Raw genomic sequence first — 26,301 nt, 5'->3', positions numbered from 1 at the left:
TAATGGCCATAGACCTCCTCTCTTAGGCGAGAGGGAATGGTCTGTATTCCCCACGCTAGCTCAATGCGTATTGGAGACTTAATCACATTCATCCATAGAACATCATATCTCTTGTGCAGGGGCCCTCTTGGGTCAGGGGCCCGTGGCATTTTGCCAGCACTGCCACTGTATTGTTACGCTACTGGCCACAGGGATCAAACTCTTTTAATTGGTTCTAATTTTATTTTTATTAATTTTTAATTACTATTTTGGACAAGAAAATTGTAAATATTCAATAATAGTTCCATTCTGGTACTTTAACAAAAATCTAAAAGATTTTTCATCCCACAATCGATTAGTATTTCGTAAACCAATACGGTAAAACGCGATAGTTATAAAAAGCATGAAACTATACCAGTCCAGGATTAGTGATCACTGCAACCCGACCCTGGGTCAACGACAGAAGCCCTGCGACACCTGACACTATCATAGATACACCGTTCTTTAATTTACTTACAATTATATAAAAAGCTGTAAGTTACTGTTAAGCATTCTTATAGAGCAATTAGCAGTGTTGGCTTGGTTCAAACTCCGGCAGTACTTTTAATACTCGCTGTGAAGGAAAACATCGTGAAACCGACAGAAGAACCCCGACAATGCATTTAGCATTAGCACGTACTGTGGAGGAAAACATCGTGTTTTTTTTTTTTTTTAATTCTTAATCCATCTGCAATCAGCCTCTTTTTCAGATTTTATGGGAAATGATGGCAATTAGGGAACGCAAATCCAATAATTTTGATTCCCTCCGTAATTTGTAAACTGTCAGACTGCGGCAAGTTTTGCCCTTTTCAGCCGATACATACTGTCCGTCGTTTCCAAGAGGCCCGAAGCTAGGGGGTTGACGTGTTGCTGAAGTCTCATTTTGTATCGCACGGTTCATCTTTTAATGTCTTCCTCGACAGTGGCAATTCCCAAATATTTATGGACTTCAGTATTTCGTGTTAAAGTTAACATCGTGAATAAAGACACAAAAAGACGGCTTGTGTCAGGCACAGAACAGATCACCCACTTGCCTTTTAGAAGAAACAAATGATTACGAATACAAATACAGAAGTTTGAGGCCCAGAAATGAAATGGTAGCGCCACTGGTTTCTTTACCCTGAGATAATTCCCCATTACGATAGTGTGTCAAAATATTGATTGAAGTAATAATTTATTTTATTTTCGAAAATTATCGCCTAAAACCTCGATGTTTTCCTTAAGTGCAAGTTTTAATAACGTTTGAAAAATGCAACACTGACTAACGCAGATTTTCCAATTGTCGTCTTCAATACTTTTAGCTATATTTTAGTTGGTTTTCTAGAAAAATGTAACCTAACACCTTACAAAAACCAAAGAACTAAGAATTGTAAGCAATGGGCACTGCTTGTACTGTATCATCTATCATAAATGCTACGGACAATCCAATATGTAGGGCCTTGAGAGAGATTGTTCAGACGAGTTGTTCGTAATGTCTGCAGCTGAGTTTCATCATCGGATGTCGAGGCAGAATACGAAATTCCACCAGTATCACTTCGACGTCCGTCGTTCTACTACTGAGCGTTTTTTAGGTAAATTTTGCCGCACGGTACTAGGTATGTGGAATCAACTGCCCACTAAAGTATTTCCGAACCAATTCGACTTAGGGTCCTGAAGGAAAAGAGCGTACTAATTTTTAAAAGGCCGGTAACACACTCACGAGCCCTCTTGCATTGAGTGTCCATAGGCGGCTGTGTCACGTAACACCAAAACACGTATCACTTTAAAAAAAAAAGAAAGAAAGAGTCTCCTAAGTCATCAACACCTTTGATCGCTGGTACTAGAACTCCTGAATAACAGCCTTAACGCAAAAATCTTTTTGCATCTTTGGCGCACAAAAGAAGTCCGTGACTAAATTAACAATTCCTCTGATTCCTGTTTTTAGTCTAAAATTTTCTATAGACACTTGGTTTTTGTTTGAGTCTCGCAATATGATTGATACATACATACATGATATAGGAACTGGAATATGTATCCCATAGCAAATGTAAGTGAATGTGGTATGTGTTTGAAATAAAATCTTTATTAAAGGAAAAACTCAGATTACTTCGAAGGCTTACGAGTTATATAGCATATATATTATATATATATATATTATGTAGCATGCTGTGTTTGCCTTGGGAAATTTCTTTTAATTTCCAAACAACAAATATACCTACAGTATTTAAAATATACCTACATAGTAATAATAATAATATAATTAAACATGGATAAATAGAAAACAAATTTTAAAAGTTTGGTCCCTGTGGCAGTGTACCTTTAACGCTGGCAGCATTTCCTCGCTGTATAGAGTCCTCAGAGTTCAAGTCCTCAGAGTTTAATTAACAAACAAAAAATAGCAGTCTAAAATTAGGGCTTGTATATATTTTTGTATCAAAAAAAAAAAACAAAAAAATCTAAAAATAAAAATTATTTTTACCTCACTTAGGGGTTTTAAAGATAGATAGTAGCCGTTTCTCAGACTTGCTGATATGAAAAAAAAATTCATAAGAACCGGTCTAGCCGTTTTGGAGGACTTTGGTAAGGAACATTGTGACACGGGAATTTTATATATTAGATTACAGAAATTTTAGGGGTAAACTCTCATAGAAGCTGAAAAATCTGAAGGAAGAACCTTATTATGCGTAGAATTTATAATAAAACTAGATATAAGTAGATTAGATTTTCCTTTATATCTGAAAGGAGAAGAAGAGATGCTCTGGAAATGTGGTGTTGAGGGCGGATGCTTAGGATTCCCTGGATAGCTAAGGTAACAAACGTGTCCATACTAAGACAGTTATAGGTAAAAAAAGCAGTCTTTTGACACTTTGTTACCAACGCATCCTGAGTTCTTTTGGACATTAAAGATGCAGAGATGCAGAAAGTTTACAAAAACCTATAGGTAGTAAGTGGCAGAGTGGAGGACCGATGAAATAAAGTGCTAAATCGATCTTTCGTTAATGAAAATTAATATAGCGGAGGGACCGCACTTTTAAAATATATTTTAGTTTCTGTTTATACATTTTAATTATTATTAGTTATTACTTTGTAGGTTAAGAATATTGTAAACACTCTATATTTCTTATTGATACGTGGGTACGTAACGTAAGCACTGAAAATGTTTAGAACTGGCCAGTTAGAAACATTGCTTAGATATGAAAAAAAAATTTGTATTTAAATTTAAGAACTCTTTGGTAACCTAATATAGTATATTGCATTAATCTGTCATTTGTTTTTGTAAATTGGCGGCAAATCTAAAACTCTTGTTACACGTGAATAAGAACCTAACGCGAGAAAATTTTCGGTCAGTGATTTATTATGAGTTTCGTTGTGGGCTTACTCAACAACAAAGCTATGATAGTCTGCGATTAGCATTTCTAAATGAAGTCCCATCTTTTGCCACTATTAACAATTGGTTAAACGAGTTTAAGCGCAGACAATGATGATCCGCGTGAGAGACTTCCTTTAACAGCGACAACTGAAGATAACATTAGTGCTGTGCGACGCATGATAGAGGAAGATAAGAGAGTGACCTATCAGCAGATACGGGCAAGCCTAGGCAATGGTATGAGTCAAGTTCAAAAAATATTACACGAACATTTAGGCGTCAGGAAGTTTTGTACCAGATGGATTCCCCATACTTTAACCGACGACCAGAAACACCTTCGCATCGACTGGTGTCGCCAAATGTTAGATAAGTTCAACGGCGGTGACTCAAATGCTGTATTTGATATCAGCACAGATGATGAAAGCTGGATATATTGCTTCGAACCCAAAACTAAAGATAAAATTCGTGGTATTCGCTTTACGAGCCTTGAAGATGCGGTGAAAGCGTACGAAAATGCCATAGAAGAGACCCCTAAGGAAGAATGGGCCCACTGCTTTTCTCAGTGGTTCCATCGAATGCGACGATGTGTAGAGAGGAACGGAGATTACTTCGAAAAACATTAAAAGTACTGGAAACTTACTACATTTAGCCATTTTTCATTTTCTAAAAATTTTCAGTGTTACATAGGTATATTACCTACAGAGTTTAAATAATAATATGTATTAATAATCTACGTACCTAACTTTGGTTACGTATCTATAGTTAAAATGGCTGAACAGACGCATTCGCAGGTAAAATCACTAAGAATTAATAAATTAAACACAATACTGTATTTTATATGCATATATTCGGATTCAATATTTCAATAGCTATCAATTAATAATAATCAATACAACTTAACTAAAAAAAATACACTGACTCTCGAACTTAGTACAATAAACTGTACTTAACCCTAACTTATCTATGTCCAAGCATAAAAGTACTATAAGTTACAATTTTATTACATTTCATTCTACAATCTCCATAAATAAAACCTATAAGAATTGTATGTAAATAAATGTACTAATTTCGTAATTGAACACTTCAAAATCATTTATTTCGAAATTAATACACTCTACACAATCTAATAACCTCTCGGTTCATTATTTCTTACAGTGTAATGTAACATAAATTAATTTGACAGTTTTCTCGAAAAAAGCCGTAAAATTTCGAATTAAACAGAAAATTTGTATCAAATTGCGATTTAACCTAAATTAAAACTATTATAAGTTATTTTACACCGACTGTACAATTATTTGAAAATGAAATGTAAATCACAGCATTCTGCCGACAATTTAGGAATAACCACAGCTATGTACAGAATTTGTTGAGAAAATGGCGCGAAACGCCAAACTTAATTGAGTCTATGTGTATCTGAAGATCCTCTATTGTTTATGGATATTTTTGTGAAAACGTAAAAAAACATTAAAACCTCATTTCTATACATAACCATGGTGACTTAACTATTTCACATATACAATCGCACATTTACAAATTCATTTAAAAATAAAAATTCTTATTCTCTATTTACAATTATAACGCGATTGCGATAGTCACTAGACGTAGCCTAATTAAATGATATGACTTGGGAATGTACATAATTGCAAAACATATAAACTGAGCCAGTTAGGCCTTAAATTATTCGTTGAAATATAAAGCCGTAAAGTAATGTCTTGGAGCGATTTGTAAAAAGGAATTCGGACAAATTTTGATACTATCTTAATTATGTGAATACAGTTTTATGAGATGTGGGAGATAGTATCACAGTTTGTCCAAATCAAAATTTACACAGCTTAGACGAATCTCCTTGGTATCTGAGAAATTTATCAAAATAACAATCGGCTTGGTCGACGCATCGATTCTGATATGTATACTGCATTGTTACTAAACTTTCAAATTAAAGAAAGCATTTTCACCTCAGTCAAACGGTACGGAACAAAAAATGGTTTAATTAAAATGAAAATGAAGGAACACGCTCGAAAACTGTGCCAAAAGCGATTATTTCTCTGATAAATTTGCAAAACCTATTTACAATAACCTAGAGAAAGACTAGATATACTACACCATATTTATGCCGTATTTTTCGGGCGCGAAGTAACTGTTGCCAGAGTTTGAAAAGTTCGTGATCTGTGATGCTTGAAGCATGCTGAGATGTGGGGAGTTTTGGGATTGGTTCTCTGGCGACTCTGGGCCCGAGGAGAGGATGTTGTGTGAAGGCCAGGCGGCCGGCGGTGAGGGGTTTCCGAAAGACACTTGGTTGTAGAGCTGGTTGCCGTTCGATGTCAGGTTGTGGCCGTGATGACTGCCGTGAGACTGGTTCACTGAGGCACCGTTGAAATACTCCATCTGAAAGCAAGTTATAAGTTTAGTAAACGAAATCATACTTTGATTCTTTGAAATATCTCTTTTTAATTTGTAACTTATTTAAAACGACAAAGATTTAAGGACCTCCCTTTAAAAGCTACGTTATTATTTATAAATAAAGCTAATGCAGCGGAATCTCCATAACTCGAATTTCGTTAACTCGAAAAAAATTTCTATTCCCTGCAGCAGCATTACATACATCATATGTATCTCGAAGTTGATGATCCCTTGACATTCGAGTTATAGAGATTCCCCTGTATATGATTATGTAATATTTTCATGGGTTACAGATTTCTTACCTGACTAGGATAATATGGGGAGTTATACGCGCTCTGCCCATAACCCTGGTGATGATGCGAGCTCGAGTAGCTCCTTATATAATCCGAGCTGCCCGGCCAGTGGAAGCTGTTGTAGCTATCCGGGTGGTACACGTTTCCTGGACCGTTGATGCTTTGAGGAGTGATTGGGGGCGATGGAGTGGTCATTATAGAGGAGTTGGACCCTAACGGCGTCAGGTTACCGGTCAGACGCGAGCTGTACTGGTCTTTAACTAGGTTACTGCCAAAACTTTTCTCTGAATAGTCCACTTTGCTAGAGTAATCTAACCTCTTTGGACTCGAGTACAACTCCTGTTTCGGTGTGACCCCATAAGAATGAACGTTGAGAGTATCTGATGGTGACGAATCCTTTCCACTGATCCTCAGGTCGTTGGAGTTATAGTGGTGTAAGGATAAGTTTTTGTTTAAGGGTGACGTGTCATAGTTAGGGGCTGATTCTTTCTTGCAGATGACATTGATCGGAGGGCTAACTGACGTTGTTGGTGTGATGGGGAGATTTGGGGAAGAAGTTGTGATGCTGGAAGAGTTAGGCGTGGTTAAGCTCGAGCTTGAACTGGTTAAAGTCTTGGATGTCGAGATTTTAGATGAGGAACTGCTTTTGATTGTGTTACTGGATGATATGGTTTTGGAACTGGATGATGATTTACTGGATATCTGAGTGTTGGTTTGTTGTTGGAGCTGCTGGCGACATTTCGCACGTCGATTCTTGAACCACACCTGTGGAAGAAAGGAAACTTTAATATATAGTTGAAAAATGATTTAATCCTAATTTATCTCCATTTTTAAAGACATTAAATTCGCTAGTTGATCCCATAATCGGTAATGACTAAAAGATCTTCTACTGAAAATTTCGTCTTTTAGTGTAATTTTTTATATATAGTATATATTATACAGAGCAGTGTTGGCCTAGTGGCTTCAGTGTGCGACTCTCATCCTTGAGGTCTTAACCTGAGAGTCGCCTAACCTAAGGGTTGTCGCCTCGAGAACCTAAGGGTTCGAGCCCCGGCTTTGCACCAATGGACTTTCCGTCTATGTGCGCATTTAAACTTTGACAAATAAATATATAAACCTATTTTTAACACGTATGGAGGCTTACTTTTTATATACATAACTATTTAAAAACACAAGTAGGTGATCAGCCTTAATACTTGACACACGCCTTCGACTTACAATAATAATTTTGAGGCGAAAACACTTGGCTACAATTTCACTTGATCGATTAATTTATTCAAATAATGGGTTGGCGATATAATTCACAATACACATAACAAATATAGGGAGAAACTGAGCACAGTGTTATAATTATATTTACTTATTGTTACCATCTGGTAATCTAATATATCTGATATTAACAGCATGCTAGTCCTGCTCCATAGGACAATCGAACTAGACAAAATCAACTGGTTGCTAATCTAGTTATATAGGTTAATATTTGCTTTTTTTTTAAATAAATCAGCTCTGTCGTAACTCACACACTGTTTGACTATATGTTTATATTTTTTTTAAAAAGAATAATGTAAAATCTATAGTTGCATTTGTGTATTTGGGAGCATCACGTAACTACATAATAATTTAGTTATCTGCTGCATTTTTTATAACACCATTCGCCTATTTTATTTTAGTATAAGTAGTAGTTTTTTTATTCTAGGTAGGTACATGGTCTTTACATATAATAATCAAATTAATGTATACAAAATATTGTAAAAAGTATTTTAAAAGAGTAACTGTGTTTTTAACTTATAATTTTGACTTTCAAAAGTGCCTTTTTAATAGGCCTAATTAAAATTAATGATTTGACTTTTCACTTTTTCGAATCCTACTATTCTCTACCCCGTTAACTTCAATACATAAATTATTAGTAGATTTTAAAAGTATTACGTCTTTTAACAATATACAAACCTTATACAAACTTTTTTCAAATATTTCAATCATTCTTTGTACACAAATATAATTCTAAGCATTCAGAGAATGTACCATATCACAATTAATTACGAAAGTCTGGCATCTGTTGCATTGTGAATTGATTCTTTGCTCTTTTTCATAAATTAACTAACGAACAAGGGCGGTAATCCCACAGTTAGTATTATAAGCACGCGTAAAACTACCGATTCTGTATTGCTATTGTTAAAATTGCACGGTTATGTACCTACAGAAAAAAAGTTGTATAATCTATATACAAGCTCTGACATGTATGTGGTAAGACCGAGTCTGAGTACAGATAAAAATTAGCGCAAGTCATGCCATAGACAAATTTTTATCTGTGTCAAGGGCCCACTAACGAGGATATACGCAAAAGGGCACGTTGCACAAACACAGCGCTTATTAATATTATCTATGCTTGGATCAAAACGATCCAATTACTGTCCCCTTTGGATTATTATCTACGGTAATTAGTTCAGATATTAGATCCATCTATGGTTCGTAGTAGTTTCGTCTATCCTTTTATTTATTGTTTAGGTAGCTTATGACTTTTGCACTTGTTCAAAAGTTGTTCGATGTGGCCGCTTGTTCAGCATAATTTTACTACTAAATAATATAATATTATGCGCAGTAGTTAGTGTGTTTTTAAATGAATAAAAAGTACGCCTCAAAAGTCTTAAAAACAAGTTTATATCTTTTACTTCTTACAAAGTTCATTTGTGCAAGAAACAAAATTATTTGTGTAACATGAATAATAATAATTATTATTAATAAGCATATTGACGAACTGAAGTATTTAACTATTCAACAGTTAACAAATGTTCCATTATTTAGTTAAATCGAATAAAAAGCGATCAAAACCCCAAATAAGAAACAGATATTCACAATCAGATAACCTTCTATCAGACCATTAACGATCACAACGTCTGCACTCTTTGATGTCTGGCAGCTAAATGAAGAATCTCGTTATCATGTTTAACGTTCCGGCGAACAATGGGGGATTCGATTTTCAAATTTCAAATTTGGAACGTAATTCGATTGGCAGCTAATGCGGTATTCGTGTTGGTGTAAATGGCACGAAAGGCGTTAACGGAGGGTAGTTCTTAAGTTTATGATGCATTTAAATCATAAATCAAAGTTATAATACATAAATGTATAAATTATGTTTTTGTCACAATATTTTGGGCACTCGTCATTGGTTTAAACTAAATTATGATAAAAATCACTTAAAGACTTTACAATATTTAAGCGGATTATTAAATTAGATTAATTGATTTCCATTAAAGTAATATTAGTAGTTTATAATGATTTAAATACTTTCGTGTAACCGTTCACTACCGAATTTATAAATACCGATCAATAAATATAATTGCAACATATTAATACGCGGATTAAAATTAATAAAAATTAAGTACTGTAAAAATTTACATATTAATATATGTAAAAATTTACATATTAATATATGTAAATTTTTACAGTAGGTACTTACTTAGTTACTTAATTGAAAATCCTACAAAACATATTAATACGTAAAACCATTATCTTAAGCTTTAAGTACGCGACTCTCATACCCGAGGTCGTAGGTTCGATCCCCGGATATGCACCAATGGACTTTCTAACATTAACTTGAACGGTGAAGGTAAAATGCCTTAGACACAAGAAATCGTCACCTACTTGCCTATTAGATTAACAAATGATCATGAAACATATATAGAAATCTACGGCCCAGAGCTAAAAAGGTTGTAGCGCCACTGATTATTATTGTTGAATTTTTCATTGCTTTAACAAATTTACAGCATAAAACAATTTTTAAAACAGAGCAGACTGATTTAGTTTATGATTAAAGTAAATTTTATTCTATAATTAAGTAGATATTATTTTATCAATACAATACAATGGCGATTAAACTAAATTCTGATTGCTACCTAAATAGCCTTCGTCTCAAGTGGATACCGTATATTTTGGTAAGATTTGCAGTGACTGCATCAGCAATCGTTCTTTCATACGAGAACCTTGCTTATTACGATATTGGTGAAAACTATACAAAAATCCGTTTGGTATTTGAGTTAATCGCCTAAAGATGCGGCCAGAGGTCTTCATTTTATAATTTGTTAATTCCTCTAAATAAATCCTCTAAAAAACGAATCTTATTCAATAAAAAGCTAGATTTTTACTTAAGCAACCTTGTAGACACTATAAAATCATTACTTAAAATAGTCTTAATTAATTCTCACATACCTGAACCCTGGACTCAGGCAGATTTATCTTCAGAGCGACTTCCTCACGCATAAAGATGTCTGGGTACCGAGTTTTGCCAAATAAAGCTTCTAGGACGTCAAGCTGCGCGCGAGTGAACGTTGTTCTCTCGCGTCTCTGCTTCCGCGGATTAACACCTGTAGACAAGAAAATATTTTTATTTAAGGTAAGTGGAAACAAAAATAGTACAAAAGAACAGAGTATCTTCTTCTTAATAGAGACTGTAAGCAGTGTTATTGGATTTCTAATATTAAATTTCCTTTTTTAGGTTAGTTTTAAATTATTTATTAGTCTTAAGTAAGGCTAGATCGTAACGTTAAATTCTGTCTTTATGCAGAGACAATACACCAAGCCAATACATAAACATTCAATTATAAATTATATAAAAAAAATGTGGTTATTCAATTGACAACAATTTACGAAGTAAATTTATCTAAGTAAGTGCACAAAAAAGAAGAACAATAAAAACAGTAACTGACCTTAAAATATTATATTTTACTAAAATATATCATTAAAAGCAGTCCCTTTAGGCAAGGTTCCGAAGATACTGGCAGCTTTCCCCCTTTGAATAGCTAGACTAATAATTCTTTGCCCGAGGAAGCTGCCAGCTCTTCGGTCTCCTGTGATGTCGACTAACCTTTTTGATAATTCCTTAAAAAGCCTTATAGCTCTAGGACCCCACGGACCAAGGGTCTCGACACCGAATTAACATTAATTAACATTCAATTACAGTCTTCGTCAAGTAGATCTGAATTTAATTGTACTAAAGACGCGCCTCTGAATTCCTCACCAGCGCCACCGAAATTTTATTATTATGATATACATGCATATAGGAAACTGTATTACTTTTAAAAACATAAGCACTAGAAAAACGTGTACTTTTTGTAACCTATGAGTTTTGCAATTTGAAATATCTTAATTAAATTTCTGCATATTAATGCCGTGTGAATATAAACAGGTTATACGTTTTAAAACCTAGATTACCACTTAGTCGATAATTGAAAATCATTTTATATAAAGGAGACAGCATTCTTTATTTATACATATATCAAAAAATGTATAGGGTCACCCATCATTTTGCCAAAGGAACATTAATTCATATTATAAAATTTGTTAAAAACAGACACAAAATCTCGTTGATACTAACATATTTTATTGAGGAGCAAACTTTAGCAACTTTGAAGCCCTAATTTTATATATGGGATGCTACTTTGTATGGACACGTTAGCCCCGTCTCACCTCCGTCGGACAAGCAAAATCCCTGGGGCGGCCGCAGAGCAGACGGAAAATAATAAACTGTTAAAATATAAGATTCTTTCATCAAACTCCGATTTTGTTCTCTTTGGAGTAGACTCTTGGACCGTGAGCTTCAAGTGCACAGGCGCTAATTAAAGATTTATGTTGGCGCCTGGTAGATAGTACCGGTGACCCCAGAGCTGGTGCTATCTTTGCTCAACGAATAAGTATATATTGCTGTAGCAAGGAAATGCTGCCAGCGTTAAAGGTACACTGCCACAGGGACCAAACTTTTTAAATTTGTATGTTAATTTGTAGGTTAAGAAAAACGTAAATACTGTATATTTAATTGTAATTATTAATTTTTTTTTATATATTACTTATGCATATTAATAATCAGATAATAAACATACGAAAATGTCTTAATTAACGACTGTCATTAATTACAGAATCACGCCATAAAAACATTGTACTTGAATCTTTTTCCTATATTACGAGTAATTTAAAAAGATAAATTAAGCCTTGAATTATATGTTTTAACGTCATTTACGCATTTAATATTTTCCGGAAAATCATTGGTAATTTTATAATTATTAATCATTAAGTATCAAGGTTTAAAGTTTACGTTAGTTTAAATTAAATATTTTGAGCTGGGGACTAAAACATTGCATAGGCTTGTACTTAGATGAAATTCTGAAAGTTTAGTCTTCTATAGATGCCACTCTGAGAGCAGTGTTGACCTAGTGGATTCAGCGATCTCATCGTTTAGGTCGTAGATTGGATCCCCGGCTGTGCACCAATGGACTTTCTTTCTATGTGCGCATTTAACATATGCTCGAACGGTGAAGGAAAACTTCGTGAGGAAACCGGCTTGCCTTAGACCGCGGGTGTCAGGCACAGACTGATCACCTACTTGCCAATTAGTTTGATGAAACAGTACAGAAATCTGACCCCAGACCTAAAAAGGTTGCTTCTTTTTATGTCTCACTCTACTTGGAGGTCGCTGAGACTCTTAGTTCAGAAGTCTTAACTTAATAAGAGCCATTTGCTCAACCCTGAGATTTGAGCTATGGAATATGGATATTTCTTTCTCTATACGTAATTAACACTTATAGCGAAGGAATATGAGGAGACCAGCTGGTTGACGAAAATTAATAAAAAGGCACAGAACACATGGAAAATTATCTTAAATAAATGCGCCAACGTCCATTCATGTACAGTAAATATACAATCATTCAATAAAATAATAGAAATAATGTTCACTGAATGGTGAACTAAACAAATACTGCTCATTTGTCGTCCAAAAATGTTTTACAATGTCACAGACAAGCTAAGCATAGATAATTAATCATAACTACTTAACTCGTTTAATCAAGTTTTTAACAACTGGTAACATTTTGTTAACATAATGTATGATAGATGATTGTCTAGTCTATGGGGATTACATAGAATATACGACAAAGGTTAGAAATCAATTACGAATACAATTTAAAAGATTGAAGATATTTTAAACTTTTTTTGCATAAATTTGACCATGACCTATAGTTATAAACATATTTCTTTAATAATTTAGAGGATGTTTCGCAAAAAACACGTATATGAATTCACGTAATACATCTCTAAACACCTCAATAATTTTCCTCTAATAAATAAGCCGTCGGAATATAGGAAGCAGGAAGAATTTTATTGGCAACATTATACATTTTTACTAAGAACTTAAATTCAGAACATTCGGTGTGGAAGGCTCGGGAATCTCCAGTGAAATTCATACGAAGTGGGTTTACTCCATACTCTATACCCCACCAGAGAGCTAAAGGACGACGGGATATTTTAATTAAATGTATATAATGTTCGTACGACATTAAAATATTTTTGAACATTGCAACAATGGCGGTGTCAAAATTTAATTCCACATGCAACTCGACTCAGCTGGGGCGAAAAATTGTTATTAGACTTTTCAATCGCGCGCTCGCTTACGGATTAAAAATAAAATAATACAACATTCATTCGAAACTAGTCCAAAACCGACCCCATTCAAATCCAAACAAACATTTCATACGAAAACTGTCACATTACCTATCCATAGAAAAGTGAAAATAAATAGACATATATCCGTCTCACTTACACGCTTGTGAAGCGAGGAGGATAGAGCGGGACAGATGCATTTGAATTGTCATTGTTAACAATGGGGGCTTGAGCCTTAATCCTCATGACATGGCGGTCTTTCTTTTTTAGCGTAGGCCCTGATATTATCTTTACGGTTGATTTTTGATAGGGCTAGTAGCTTGTTTATGCTGGCTTGTCTATGACTCCTAATGGTGTATTCGTGTAGAGATCTGGTTACGACGCCGATAATTCTAAAAGGTGCGGTTGATTGAGGCGATAAAGTTTAAGCTCGTGGAACCAATGATTTGGTAACTGATTTCTCTGAAGACGCGAGGTGGTCTTAACGGTAGCAAGTGATTATCAATTTTCATATGAAATATTTATGATGTTCAAATTACGCTCTGTCATTGGTCACGTACGTAACGTAAAAAATAAATTATTTAACGATACAAAGGTTATAAAATTCACTAAACATAATTGATAAATCTTTTTTTTATCAAGAAAAATCCACTGACGCTCTTGGTCTTGGCCTCAGATTGTTGTATCTGTTTTCTTGATGATTTTAGGCATAAACATGAATGTCTTTAGGGGTCTGTGCCAAGCACGTGCACGTGTATATTCTGGTAAAAATTACCAAATATAATTATTTTGAGAATAAATCTACCAATTTAATACATAAATTAGCTATTAGAACGCTCGCCACGTGCCTAAAACATCAACACACCACAACCGGTGTTGCAACGCTTATTATTTTCCCGTTTTTCACAGCATTTGACCCCAGCCGCTCGACGCATCTATTTTAATGATGTGTAAAATACTTTGGGGGAGCGCAGCTGCGATGTAAAATTCACCCCTATTCACAAAGAGGTTTTCACTTGTGGCAACATAGAAGATGCTGGGCTGTCAACTGTCAATTTACAAAGGGCGCGGATTTAAAGAGGGATTGTTTTGAGATATTTGCTACTAATTAGTTTAAACGATAGTATCTTAATGATGCAGAATTAAATTGGCCAGATTATTCTTCAAAAGGATATCTGGGTATCTATATAATATATCGATAACCTTTGTTGATAAAGTTGGCAATCGTGTTAGCAATTTGGAAAGGCAAACTGAATGTAACTTTCTTATTTTAACGAAAAAAGTGATAATAAAAAAATGAAAAAATTCTTATATTAAATTTTTTAACGACCAAGTCCTATATCGAAATACAAGTAGTAATAATTACGGTTCGTATATTTTTTGTCAAGTTTGTCTTAGACGAAAATCTGAAGACATTACATACCTAATCAAATTTAATTCATATAATACATTTACTCCCCCGAATTATATTAGGAAGAGGTAACACATAACGTAATATATCAGGCTATTCACTGAAATGAGGGTTGCCAACTCATAAATCATGTTAACACATAAATTGTGCTTGCAACACTGCCCTAAGGGTAATAACTTCAGGAGGGCAACACCGGCTCATACTTAACGAATTCGACGTTATGATATTCTGTTAAGGTTTTGTATCGTATGGCATATTTAAACTTAGGGAACTTAGGGGTGTGATAACGGAATTGTTGCGAAATTGAAATTTATCTAATAAATTATTGGTTGTTTGTTACAGTGTGATTGTGGGGCGTTTATTTGAGAAAGCTGTTGTGTATTTGCACAAATTTGGTGGAAGTAGCCACTGAATGGATTATCTTAGGAATGCATCTATAAAATAGCGTATCAATTTTCGCGTAATAGATTTTAGATTGTAGAGAATTTAGATATCGCGTACAAGTCGTATGCATATCTCCGATTACTAATTTTCTTGAGGATTTCATGTAAATAATTTTCACTTTAAAATCTTATTTTATACACGTTCTAGTTTATTTATCAAACATGACTTGATAAAGATGTCATTTAACTGTATTATTTTGATTTAAAGAAAAATCGTAAGACTAGGGACGAAATGTCCCCAAGAGGCACGATACGCCCCATAAGTTATTCTAAGAGTCCCCAAACGTCTTTGGTACTCAAAGATAAATCCGGACACTCCGTTCAGATCTGTTGTCATGACTACTTTATATTGTACGTTATCATACAATCCTTATCATATAAATGTAATGAATATACATACTAAATTTTTAAACTATTATCACTCTTTATATAGGTATAATCAGCATTACAATGACTGTCATTGTCATATGACTGCAAAATATATAAATTATAAGCACTATTACATTACTAGGTACTTGAATTTTATATAAATAAAAATAATAAATCAGTGGCGCTACAACCTCTTTAGGTCTTGGATTCTGAGGCCAAGACCCGATCTGAATCTGTTTCATGATCATTTTTAAATCTAATAGGCAAGTAGGTGATCAGCCTCCAGTGCCTGACACACGCCGTCGACTTTTTGGGTCTAAGACATGTCGGTTTCCTCACGATGTTTTCCGCCACCGTTCAAGCAAATGTTTAATGCGCACATAGAAAGAGAGTCTATTGGTGCACAGCCGGGGATCGAACCTACGACCTCAGGTATGAGAGTAGCACGCTTGAGCCACTAGGACAACATTGCTCTTGAATTTTATCTTTTTAAATATAAGAGGCTGTTTCTCCACCTTTAAAATTTTGCTAATACCCCAACGGATGGAGTATTGTTAAAGTAAAAATACGTTATAACCTCTTTCGTATATAATATGAATTCAGTAACGGTTATTATTTAATTTTAGAAGCTAGAAGTTACTCCTGCGAAAGCTCTCGGAGAAATTTCTTGGACGACATATTGTTTGCGTTGTTATAATATCTACAACTCTATTTCTAAATAGCAAAAAACATTCCACTTTTTTCCACCACAACCACACAAAAAAGTTTGTAAAGAACCAAGACTCAGTGTAGGTCCTTGCAAGAACGTAACTATACTTTAGTACGACTTATTAATTGCAACGTGATTGTTATCTGCTCTATGCAACACGGGAAAATTCAATGAAATCTTTTAAGGAAATTAAAATATAATTTCTTACGAAGGAAACTTGAAACAATATTATCTATACTCAGTGTGAACATCTAAGATTAATTTTATCGTTTCCGGTCTTATTTAATTTATCAAGAGTTGAATTATCAGCAATTTGTATATTTTAAACACCTTATTCGTATTAGGTATATTAATTTTATTGAACTGAATCTAAATTTTGTTATGAAGGGACAATAATAACAATAGACAACGCAGTACAATGGGTGTTTATGATGATGATGATGATATTAATTTATCCCTACCTTTTTAAGAACAAGACCTGGCTGTATGGGCAAAAGACTTTAGTCCATTCACCCAGGTCTTGTTCTTAAAAAGGTTTAAAATATTAATGTATTAAGGTGTCCATGGATCGTATTGTATTGTGTAGGTTCGTTTGCCGTAAAAAAACTTCGTGAAGGTTGCTAAAAATACTCCAAGAGGAGCAGAAAAGTCAAAATCATTTATTAATTTAGGTACCTAACACAAAAAAAATACATTAAATGCTTCTAATTTTACATTTACTGCCAGTTCTCAAATCAAGGGCGTTGAACGAGAAGAACTGGCAATAAACTCTCCGCCACTCTTTAATAGCCAAACTTTTTGTTTTACAGAGGTCTTATCTAAGCACCAGTGTTAACGTGTCTAGAAAATTTTTGAATTCTAATACAGTTTGATTATAAATTTAAACAAATTTATTCTCAATTATTCAGCATAGTTTTACAGAAAATCGAGCTATTCTTGGTACATAGATAATAAATGTCATAAGTTTATTAAATCCTCGTGCGAGTACTTTTTGCAAGTAAGTGTTATCAAGTGTGAAGTGCTGTGCACACAGATAACTTAAGTGGTCGCGTGCGAGCCGCGTGACGTAAGCAATGACTTTATAAGTGAGGGCAATTAATTTTGGACGCCATTACCATTATTTATGGGTTTAGATTAATGCCGGAAAGTCTATTTGTAATATGGGTTTTGTATATCCACGAAGAAGAGATAAAGGAAGATTTATACGTATTTTTCGATTACCCTGATTCTATTAGGAAGTATAGATCGAGAGCCAAAAAAAGATATATGAACACTAACAATTATTTGATGTTTAAACGTAGGAAATAATAATTAAAGCTAATGTTGCGAAATATCCACATTATTCCCGGGTTAAGTGGTCATAAAGTTATACTATGTGGTAAATTTCCAAATGAATATAATTTTAAATATACAGTAAAGCCTTCGTTTTGCTTCAATATAAAACTTCAATTACACTCAAACTTAATGGCGTGTACCCAAGACACGAAGTATCGCGGCATTAAAACGAAAATTACAAAATTATTAATTGAATTAACTATCAAGATGGCTGCTTAGTGGCTAGATATGACGAGGAAAATACGGGATTTAAAGAGAAATCTATTTGAACTAGTAGTATGACTTTAATATTGGTGCAAGTTTGAGGCAATCTGTGCAAATAACAGGAGTATAGTAGAAAATACTATTTGACAGTATGCAAAATAAAGTATTTAGAGTAATCTGTATAAAACATAACTTTCAGTTGCGTTATAGAGAACAAAAACTTTAAACTATTAATAAAAAAAATCAAAAATGAAAAAATATTAATTTTTAAATAAATATCTAATTTTTAAAGAAAATATTAAATATTAATCACATGACGGTCACAGATTAGTTAAATTATAATGTACCATAGTAAATAGTCTTCGTCTGTCTTTTTCTAATAGTGCCTTGTTTAATTACTTCAGATACTATTTAGATCAAAACCTAATGTGTATTAATTTAAGAATGATAATTAAAGATTTATTATTTTATAAATAAATAAATAATTATTTAAAAAAAAATTAAAAGATTATTTTATAAATAAATAAATAAACATAAAAAAACTTGACGTTTGACCTGGTGCGACGCCATCTTGCCTTGCGTTTTGGCGGGATCTTAAAATGACGAATAATTTTAATTTCTAAACTGAATTAAAAAAAGAGTAACAATTTGTATAGGTTCTATAATAAATAATCTGAAATGATTTTAAATTCCCATGAAATATCCCATACTAATAACATTATTATCTTAATTAAATTACCAGTATTTAAGCTTAAAAACAAAAAAATCATAAATAAGATGTAATTAAATTATATATAGATATATAGGTACATATATAGTATGGAATTTACTATTAAGTTTATTATGGAAGAGCTGGGAACCATGACACAGGTATTTTTTTACTCAAAAGGGTTCCCAAATCTTACATTATAATGAATTGTTGTCAAATGATTAAACGCATTTTTTTAAGCTATAGGCTAAGCAAACTTATATGAAATAACTCTTTTATAGCAGTCTCTATATAAATGTATAGAAAACTTTATACGAAATTGATTTGCTGGCACTAGAAGCACTTCCTCTATAAAAACATATCATTCGTTGTTATTCAAAAACACTTGAATTGACATTGAAGTGTAAACACTTAGGCGCGTGTTAACACACGGGGTTGTAAATGCGAAAATTGTGTACCTACCGAATTTGTAATCTAATACTTCCAATGGGTCGCGTGAAGGGCAATTATGTTTAAAAAAAGTTGTGAAAACAGGTATTTTTTTGTTTAATAGTGTACAAACAATTGGCCCACTCAGACTATGTTTTATAATTTATAGAGTATATATAGACAAACGCAGGCACTCTTTTTAGTTAGTTATAATTAATTACTGTTGTAAGTGATTGGGAGTGAAAATAGTATCAATTTTTATTGTCCCTTTACCCAGCAACCGGTCTATAACATAAATTAATAATACTTGATTATAAGACTAGAATATAGAATTAGTAATAAAATAATACTTGTAAATATTATAGGAAGGAAGTTTGATCTTTGTAGTTTTTCGTTTAGTTATGTACGTTTAACTCGGCTAGTTAAATCTGCGTTATTAAATTCATAGCTCTGTGCTCTTGTCTTTTCACGTCTTCGGACACGCGATAAATGACCGAACAAAAATATTTTGGCCAGGCTTTAGTTGCTACACATCTACGACTTAAGAAAATATTTAAAAAAAAATGACATTGACAGAATAATGCGTTGCCATTTGAGTACGTATAAACAAATGTCTCGCTCGAAACCGTGTCGTAAACACCGAATGTTTTATTAGAAAGTTTATTTAAGTATTGTCAACGCCCCAACCGTGCGAATTCGACACGTGGTGCCAAAAGCCCTGGCTCCATCCCAGTCCCGGTGCGACGCCGCGGTTGATTGAACACGATGTATTCTTAATGGTATTTGCATAATTTAAAGGGAATTTCTATTACTCTTTAATTTGGCGGATGCTTTGGATTTGTTTGGTAAAGTTTTCAGGAGGGTGTTTAAGGTGAAAATTATTTCAATATGGAGATGTGATTCAATATTAAAAAACGTTTTATATTATTGGTGTGTACTTGTTACATGTATAACCGTTATAATCGATGTATCGCCCTCGAAGGCATATTGAAAAATCAAATCAAAAAAAAAAGAGGGTTCTAACGAACTTCTCAGCCCACCTAATACTTAAACTATTAAACATTTTTTCAAAATCAAAACAACTTATATTCATCTCTCAGTCAGAGCGTGGACTCAAGATAGTCCAAAATGGCACTGCCACATTAACTCGCAATTGACCAAGCGACTTCTAAACCTAAACAGAACTAATTTCAATACAATGATAGGGACAATTAAGGGTCTCCTTAATAAACATCTTTTTGTCCTAGGCGCGACAGACAGCCCCTGTGCAGAGGCTGTTTCAGCGCAGAGGAATCAGTCAACCACGTAGTCCTGGAATGCGAGGCTGTGGCTAAACAACGCGCAGAAATCCTCAGAACTGTGAGGTCGCTCCGAGAAGCCTGCGAAGTGCCCAGTGTTCTGTGCTTTTGGATGGAGTTAGGCTTAGTTAGCCAGGACTTACACACTTTTTTCATTCACTCACTGACAAGTGAGTCACAAAACACACTTACACATTTGCACCCACACACTCACTCATGCACTCAGGCGTGTTGATAACAGTTGAAAAGTAAATAAAATAAAAGATGTAATTAAATTATGTATAAAATGAAAGTCATTTAATTTTTTATTAAAAACTAAGTAGTTATATTTACACAAATACACAATTTTCCAGCAATTTTGGAGCCAACAGGCATCGCAAGAGACGATGGCAAGCGGCCAGATGGAATGTCTTTGATCCCTTGGAAAATGGGACGGGCTCTAGTATGGGATGCTACCTGTGTAGACACCTTTGCCCCGTCTCATCTCCTTCGGACAAGCCAAAAAGCTGGCGCGGCCGCAGAGCAGGCAGAAAATAACAAACGGCACAAATATAAGAGTCTTTCCTCCAACTTCAATTTTGTTCCCTTTGGAGTAGAGACTCTTGGGCCGTGGGGTTCAAGTGCACAGGCGCTTATTAAAGATTTAAGTTGGCGCCTGGTAGATAGTACCGGTGACCGCAGAGCTGGCACTTTCCTGGCTCAAAGAATAAGTCTCGCAATACAGCGAGGAAATGCTGCCAGCGTTAAAGGTACACTGCCACAGGGACCAAACTTTTTAAATTTGTTTTAATTTTAATTTTATTTATTTTTAATTATTTTTATTATTACTTTATAGGTTAAGAAAATTGTAAATACTGTATTTGTGTAAATAAATAACTACTTAGTTTTTAATAAAAAATTATGTATAAATATATTTTAAGGAATGTATACTTAAGTTTGTTATGGAAGAGCTGGGAACCCTGACACAGGTATTTCTTACTTAAAAGGGCTCCCAATTCTTACACATTGTAATGAGAGTCTAAGTCCGGAAACTGAGTCCACAAACCAATAACCAATCATGTCTCAGTCTTCTCAAACCTGTCACAAATCTCCAGTTCTGAACTGAGGAATCAATTCCCGATCACAAGAGGAATCGACTTTTATAATAACCAAAGCCAGTCTAGACAATGACAACTGACAAAATCTTAAACAATTAGTTTTCATTTTTATCAAATAAAAAACATTGATACACTTTCACTTCGGTGAGGCGTGACGAAGTGTTTATCATGAGTGCACAGGCCTGAAGTTCACAGGGTGTTTGTTTATGCGATGGGCTTATAAGCCCCGCGGTGGCACGCGCGGTTTGGGGTGTAAAATAAACTTAGCTGTCATCACTTTAAGATAACAACACAATAAGATTTTGTTTGGAGACCGTCTATAGTGAAATTACTTTAACGATTTTCAATCAATGTTGTCGTTACAATAGGTAAACAAAAACAATTTGTTAGTCAAAATTTTTAATAAAATCTAGGTTTAAAAAGAAGTTTTTTTTTTGAAGTGAAACTTCTTTATCGACGTATGGGAGAAATTTTGTAGCAAATCGTCACGTTTTTCGGTTACGGGACATGTTGCTTTTTGAAGTCAAACTTCTTTATCGGCGTTGGAAAAAAATTACCGTCACATTTTTCGGTTACGCGCCATCTTTTTCTTCTCCCTACCACGCTTGATCCAAAGAGATTCGAAGCCATTAATAATAAAAATATATAATAACGATAACAATGATAGTAATAATTCTATTACAATTAATGAAATTCTGTAATAATCTTAGTAGTAATTGTATTTGTATTCATGTCTATGATAATAAAAGCCTTTTGTTAAACTTTTTCTAATTTAACTTTATTTAACCAATTTCTGTAAAGTTGCATATAGTAGATAATTTTTCGATAAATAACGTCATAAAGAAGTTTCACTTGTGACGTGTGTACACCTAGTACACGCACACATTTTTATTATTAAATTTTATGACCTGGTTACATAACCCTTTAAGTCAAAACTTATTTGGAAAATATTCATTACTTAGGAGTCACTAACTTCACTTCACTAAATTTCGTCATTTAAATTGTTTGAATTGTATTTTTTGTGTAATTATAAATAGGTTTATAGGATGTTGGTCTTTTAGTAAAACGTTGAGTGGTGGCGGGCGGGAGGAAACACACTTATATGCATTGGTAGCACAAGTCTTTGAATGAGGAAACTTTGGCAATAGAAAATAATGTGGTGGATCGTTCCTTCTTCTGCTTGACAGTGATTACATTGATTGTTTGAAACAATCCCAAATCTTGCTAGGGGTGACGGCGCAATATTACGACCAAATCTCAATCTGTTTATTGTTGTAATGAAATCTCGACTTTCATACCATGGTTTCTTGGATACTTCCATACATAAATAAATATATTTGAATATATAAAGACTGCATTAAAATAATTATCTATGGAAGATAAAAAAAAATATACTTCGAAATATAAAATCTCGTTAAAATACGGTACATTAGTCTGTGGTCTCGGAAAATCGGGAGGTGCCAAGTGCTTCACTGAATCAAATAGCCGAAAGCAATAACAAACATGGTTTGTTTACTCAGCAATTAGTGTGAGGGTTCCTGAGAGTAACATTTTAGTTTTAAATATATAAAAAAACTCTGATAAATATTAAGTTTCTCAGTAAAGTTCTACACGTCTCTGTAGTTGATTTTTTCTCTGTAATAATTTCATTAACTATAATTAGTTGTAATGAATCTGTTTGGTTCTATTATTGTTTTTTAACTTTGAAGTTTGACAACGGATTACATTTTCGACTTGAAATTTGCTAATCGCAATTTGCAGCAATTAATTTGTAAATTGTATGCTAGGCAGTGTATCAAAATTTACTGTGTTTAAAGAAATAGTTTCGGACCTCTAAACTTAAAACAAACCAATTATGGCTCTGCGTACAACAAAGGTTTTATATAAGTTTCACTTCTTACGTGTGTACACCTAGTACACGCACACATTTTTTTATTTTATAAATAACATCTATTATTGTCTATTACTGTGTTGGCGCTGCAGATAAGTATTAAAAACAAATTGGCATATATAGTCTATGCTCCGTCCACTAAATTGAAAATATCCTAGAAATTTTGATCAATTAGAACCTGTAATTGAGACGTCTCTTGCATAAAACAGATACAAACCACAGGTTATAATAAAAACCCAAATGACATTCCTTAAAACAAAAAAAGCCTTAACAAAAAATAAATTCCAACGTCATCTTTGACATATTATTAACAACTACGTAAAAGCGAACTAAATTTATCAGAAGTAGCGAAATATTCCTTTAAAATAAAGTCAAAGATAAGTTTGACGTTGACAAGAGCATCGCATTAAATTTTATAAAAAAAGCAAAAACAAACATGGCGGCGCAAGATGGCGGTACCTCAAAGGGCGCCGGTAGCCGTTCGGAATTCAAAAATGATAAATTCAAAATTATTTATGTTCAAAGATATTTTTATAGAGCTGTTATTGCTTTCATTCGATAAGAAATTATTAAGCGGTAGCTAGTTCTATGGGATTAAGATAGTAAATTAACTAAAAGGTTTAGTAGACATTATCTAGACAAGTCCAATTTTAAGGCTAATTCCACACACTGTAATATTTGCAGAAATTTTTTATGTTTAATTCTTGATAGTGTTCAAAATTTTATAGCAGTTCTTGGAAAAACTTTTTCCAACTGCAAATGGTGGCCATAAACTACAGGTTATTTTACGTATTTTCTAGTCAAATAAAAAGTAAGTACAAACATATAGTAAATCCGATTAGTAAACATAAGCTGTATTTATTAATAATATTTACAAATCGCTGCAAATAAGTATGAGTAATATTCTTAAGCTATCCGTTAAAATATTTCCAGAATGGCGCATGACTGACTTTAACAGTTCTTCGCCAATTTTATTGGCTCCTTTTACTGAAGGTCTGATTAAAGTTTATTTAGTTTTGAGGCTTAGTTAGCCACTTTAAAGTATCCAATTGTGTTTCTTGTTCTGTTATTTAATAAAGAAAATGTTAAAATTCTGTACGCAACATTATGAATTGCCTAGAATTTTGGCGAGTGTTTTTCTTTTCCAGTTTTGTGTAGATTATGTTGCCACAGACTATGAAAATACTTGTTTGTATGTTCACTACCAAAGTTTACAAATATTTTTGCTTTCGGTAAATATTTTAAAGGAGCAGTGTTGGTGTGCGACTCTCATCCCTGAGGTCGTAGGTTTGTCCCCGTGTGTGTAACAGATACACAAATCTGAGGCCCAGACCTAAAAAGGTTGTAGCTCCACTGATCTATGTTATTTTAAATATTTTAAAGTTTAATCGAGATATTGATGGCATAATTATTTGGTAAAAACTGGCTTAACAGCTCTATATAGTTCCAGGTATCGTTATAAAATATGATAGTTAATTTAACCGGCGTGCGACAGCCTGACCTCGATTAACCGTGATGGGACTTTATAAATGTGAATCATTAACTTTTGAAAATTCTCTTTTATACGTAAAATTTTAATTTTTTGATTTATACATACTTTATGGACACGACGCTTTTATTTTGAAATTCGAATTCTGTTCTCACACGTCGATAATTCGAATTGCAAAAAGTCAACTACAGCGAAATTTCAATATTTATTCAAACTGAATATTTTTTTTGAATTTAGAACATACTTTTTTGAATACCTCCAGCGAGCCAAAGACAAGATTTAAGAAAACAATACAGTGCCTTAATACTGTCAAAGAGGTTATATAACTTTTCAGTCAATTCTCCTTAATACAATAATTCTTGTATAAAAATGGTAGGTATGTTTGTAGGACAAATCTTTATTTATTTCGGTCCTATCCTAATTTGTATTTGTTTACTAACTGAAACACTACATTCGTACGCTTGTCTAGTCTGTGGCTAAACTAAGCATTACTCATAATCTCCGTATGTTAAATATAGCTGTCAGCCACTAATGAGCTTTCCAAAGATTAAGTTTGATTGATAAGCTATTGTTTTAGGGAAAGATATATGATTTGTATGCGTAATGCATTGCTTGCACAATTAATTGGTCCTAGAAACATTTAAAGGTTACTTTTTCCGTGAATCAATAGGAAATGGCACCTGTGAAGACTTTTAAATAGTGTTTATATATAACGTTTAATATTTAAAAAAAACTTTCAGTTTATAGGTAATTAAAACTTTAACATATTAAGGACTAAAGCTATTTCAGTTTCACGTTGAAATTACTGAACTTATACCGATAAACTTTTGTAGGCTACAACAAGTTCCATAATTCCAGGGCAGATTCCGCGTCCGTAAATTTTAATAATAATCTAATCAATAATATAACAATCAATATTTAATAATTATTATTATTACTATGTAGGATAAGAATACTGCATAATGCTTGTGTGTTGGAAATAAATATTAATTTATGACAACACAATATAACTATCTTCTCTCTCTTATCTATGACTGGATAAACACAATTTAAAAGGAAGAAACTTGTTAAATCAGCTATTACACTGTTATAATTAAATATCTATTTGCCAATTTCAACGCTTTAATGAAAGCTTTAAATCAGAGTTTAAAATGAGCATGAGCATGGTTATTATATATATATCTACGTTAAATAAGTTAATGTTAATTCGTTTATTTAAACAAAGAAACGCTTTTAAAATATAGAAAACACTTAATCAGTGTTGGTAATCATTGTTGTATTCAAAATTTATTAAAATTATTTGGAATTTGATTTTTACTATTTCTATACATTATTTACATTTTTTTATTTTTTTCGTTAACGATTTACTAGTAATTTCTTTCTAAAACCTTCCTAAATCATTTAAGTTTCTTAAGTGAACAATTCAATTATTTAT

The 26,301-nt window shown here is 33.3% G+C and overlaps 1 protein-coding gene across 1 annotated transcript in view; it reads right to left on the bottom strand.

The window, feature by feature from the left end:
• Positions 1-4,192: 4,192 nt before the first annotated feature.
• LOC125052624 (homeobox protein OTX1-like) overlaps positions 4,193-26,301 on the bottom strand; it is a 44,649-nt gene continuing 22,540 nt past the window's right edge. The window contains exons 3-5 of the mRNA XM_047653572.1: positions 10,264-10,418; positions 6,067-6,822; positions 4,193-5,749 (exon numbers count right to left, since the gene is read on the bottom strand). Coding sequence (XP_047509528.1) covers positions 5,462-5,749; positions 6,067-6,822; positions 10,264-10,418 — 1,199 coding nt within the window. The 3' untranslated portion in view covers positions 4,193-5,461. The remainder of the gene's footprint in view (positions 5,750-6,066; positions 6,823-10,263; positions 10,419-26,301) is intronic.

Source organism: Pieris napi, chromosome 9 (genome assembly GCF_905475465.1).
Source record: "Pieris napi chromosome 9, ilPieNapi1.2, whole genome shotgun sequence".
In the NCBI taxonomy this organism is placed as follows: Eukaryota; Metazoa; Arthropoda; class Insecta; order Lepidoptera; family Pieridae; genus Pieris; species Pieris napi.
The sequence above is the reverse complement of the archived record's forward strand: the minus strand, read 5'-3'. Positions and strand labels throughout refer to the sequence as shown.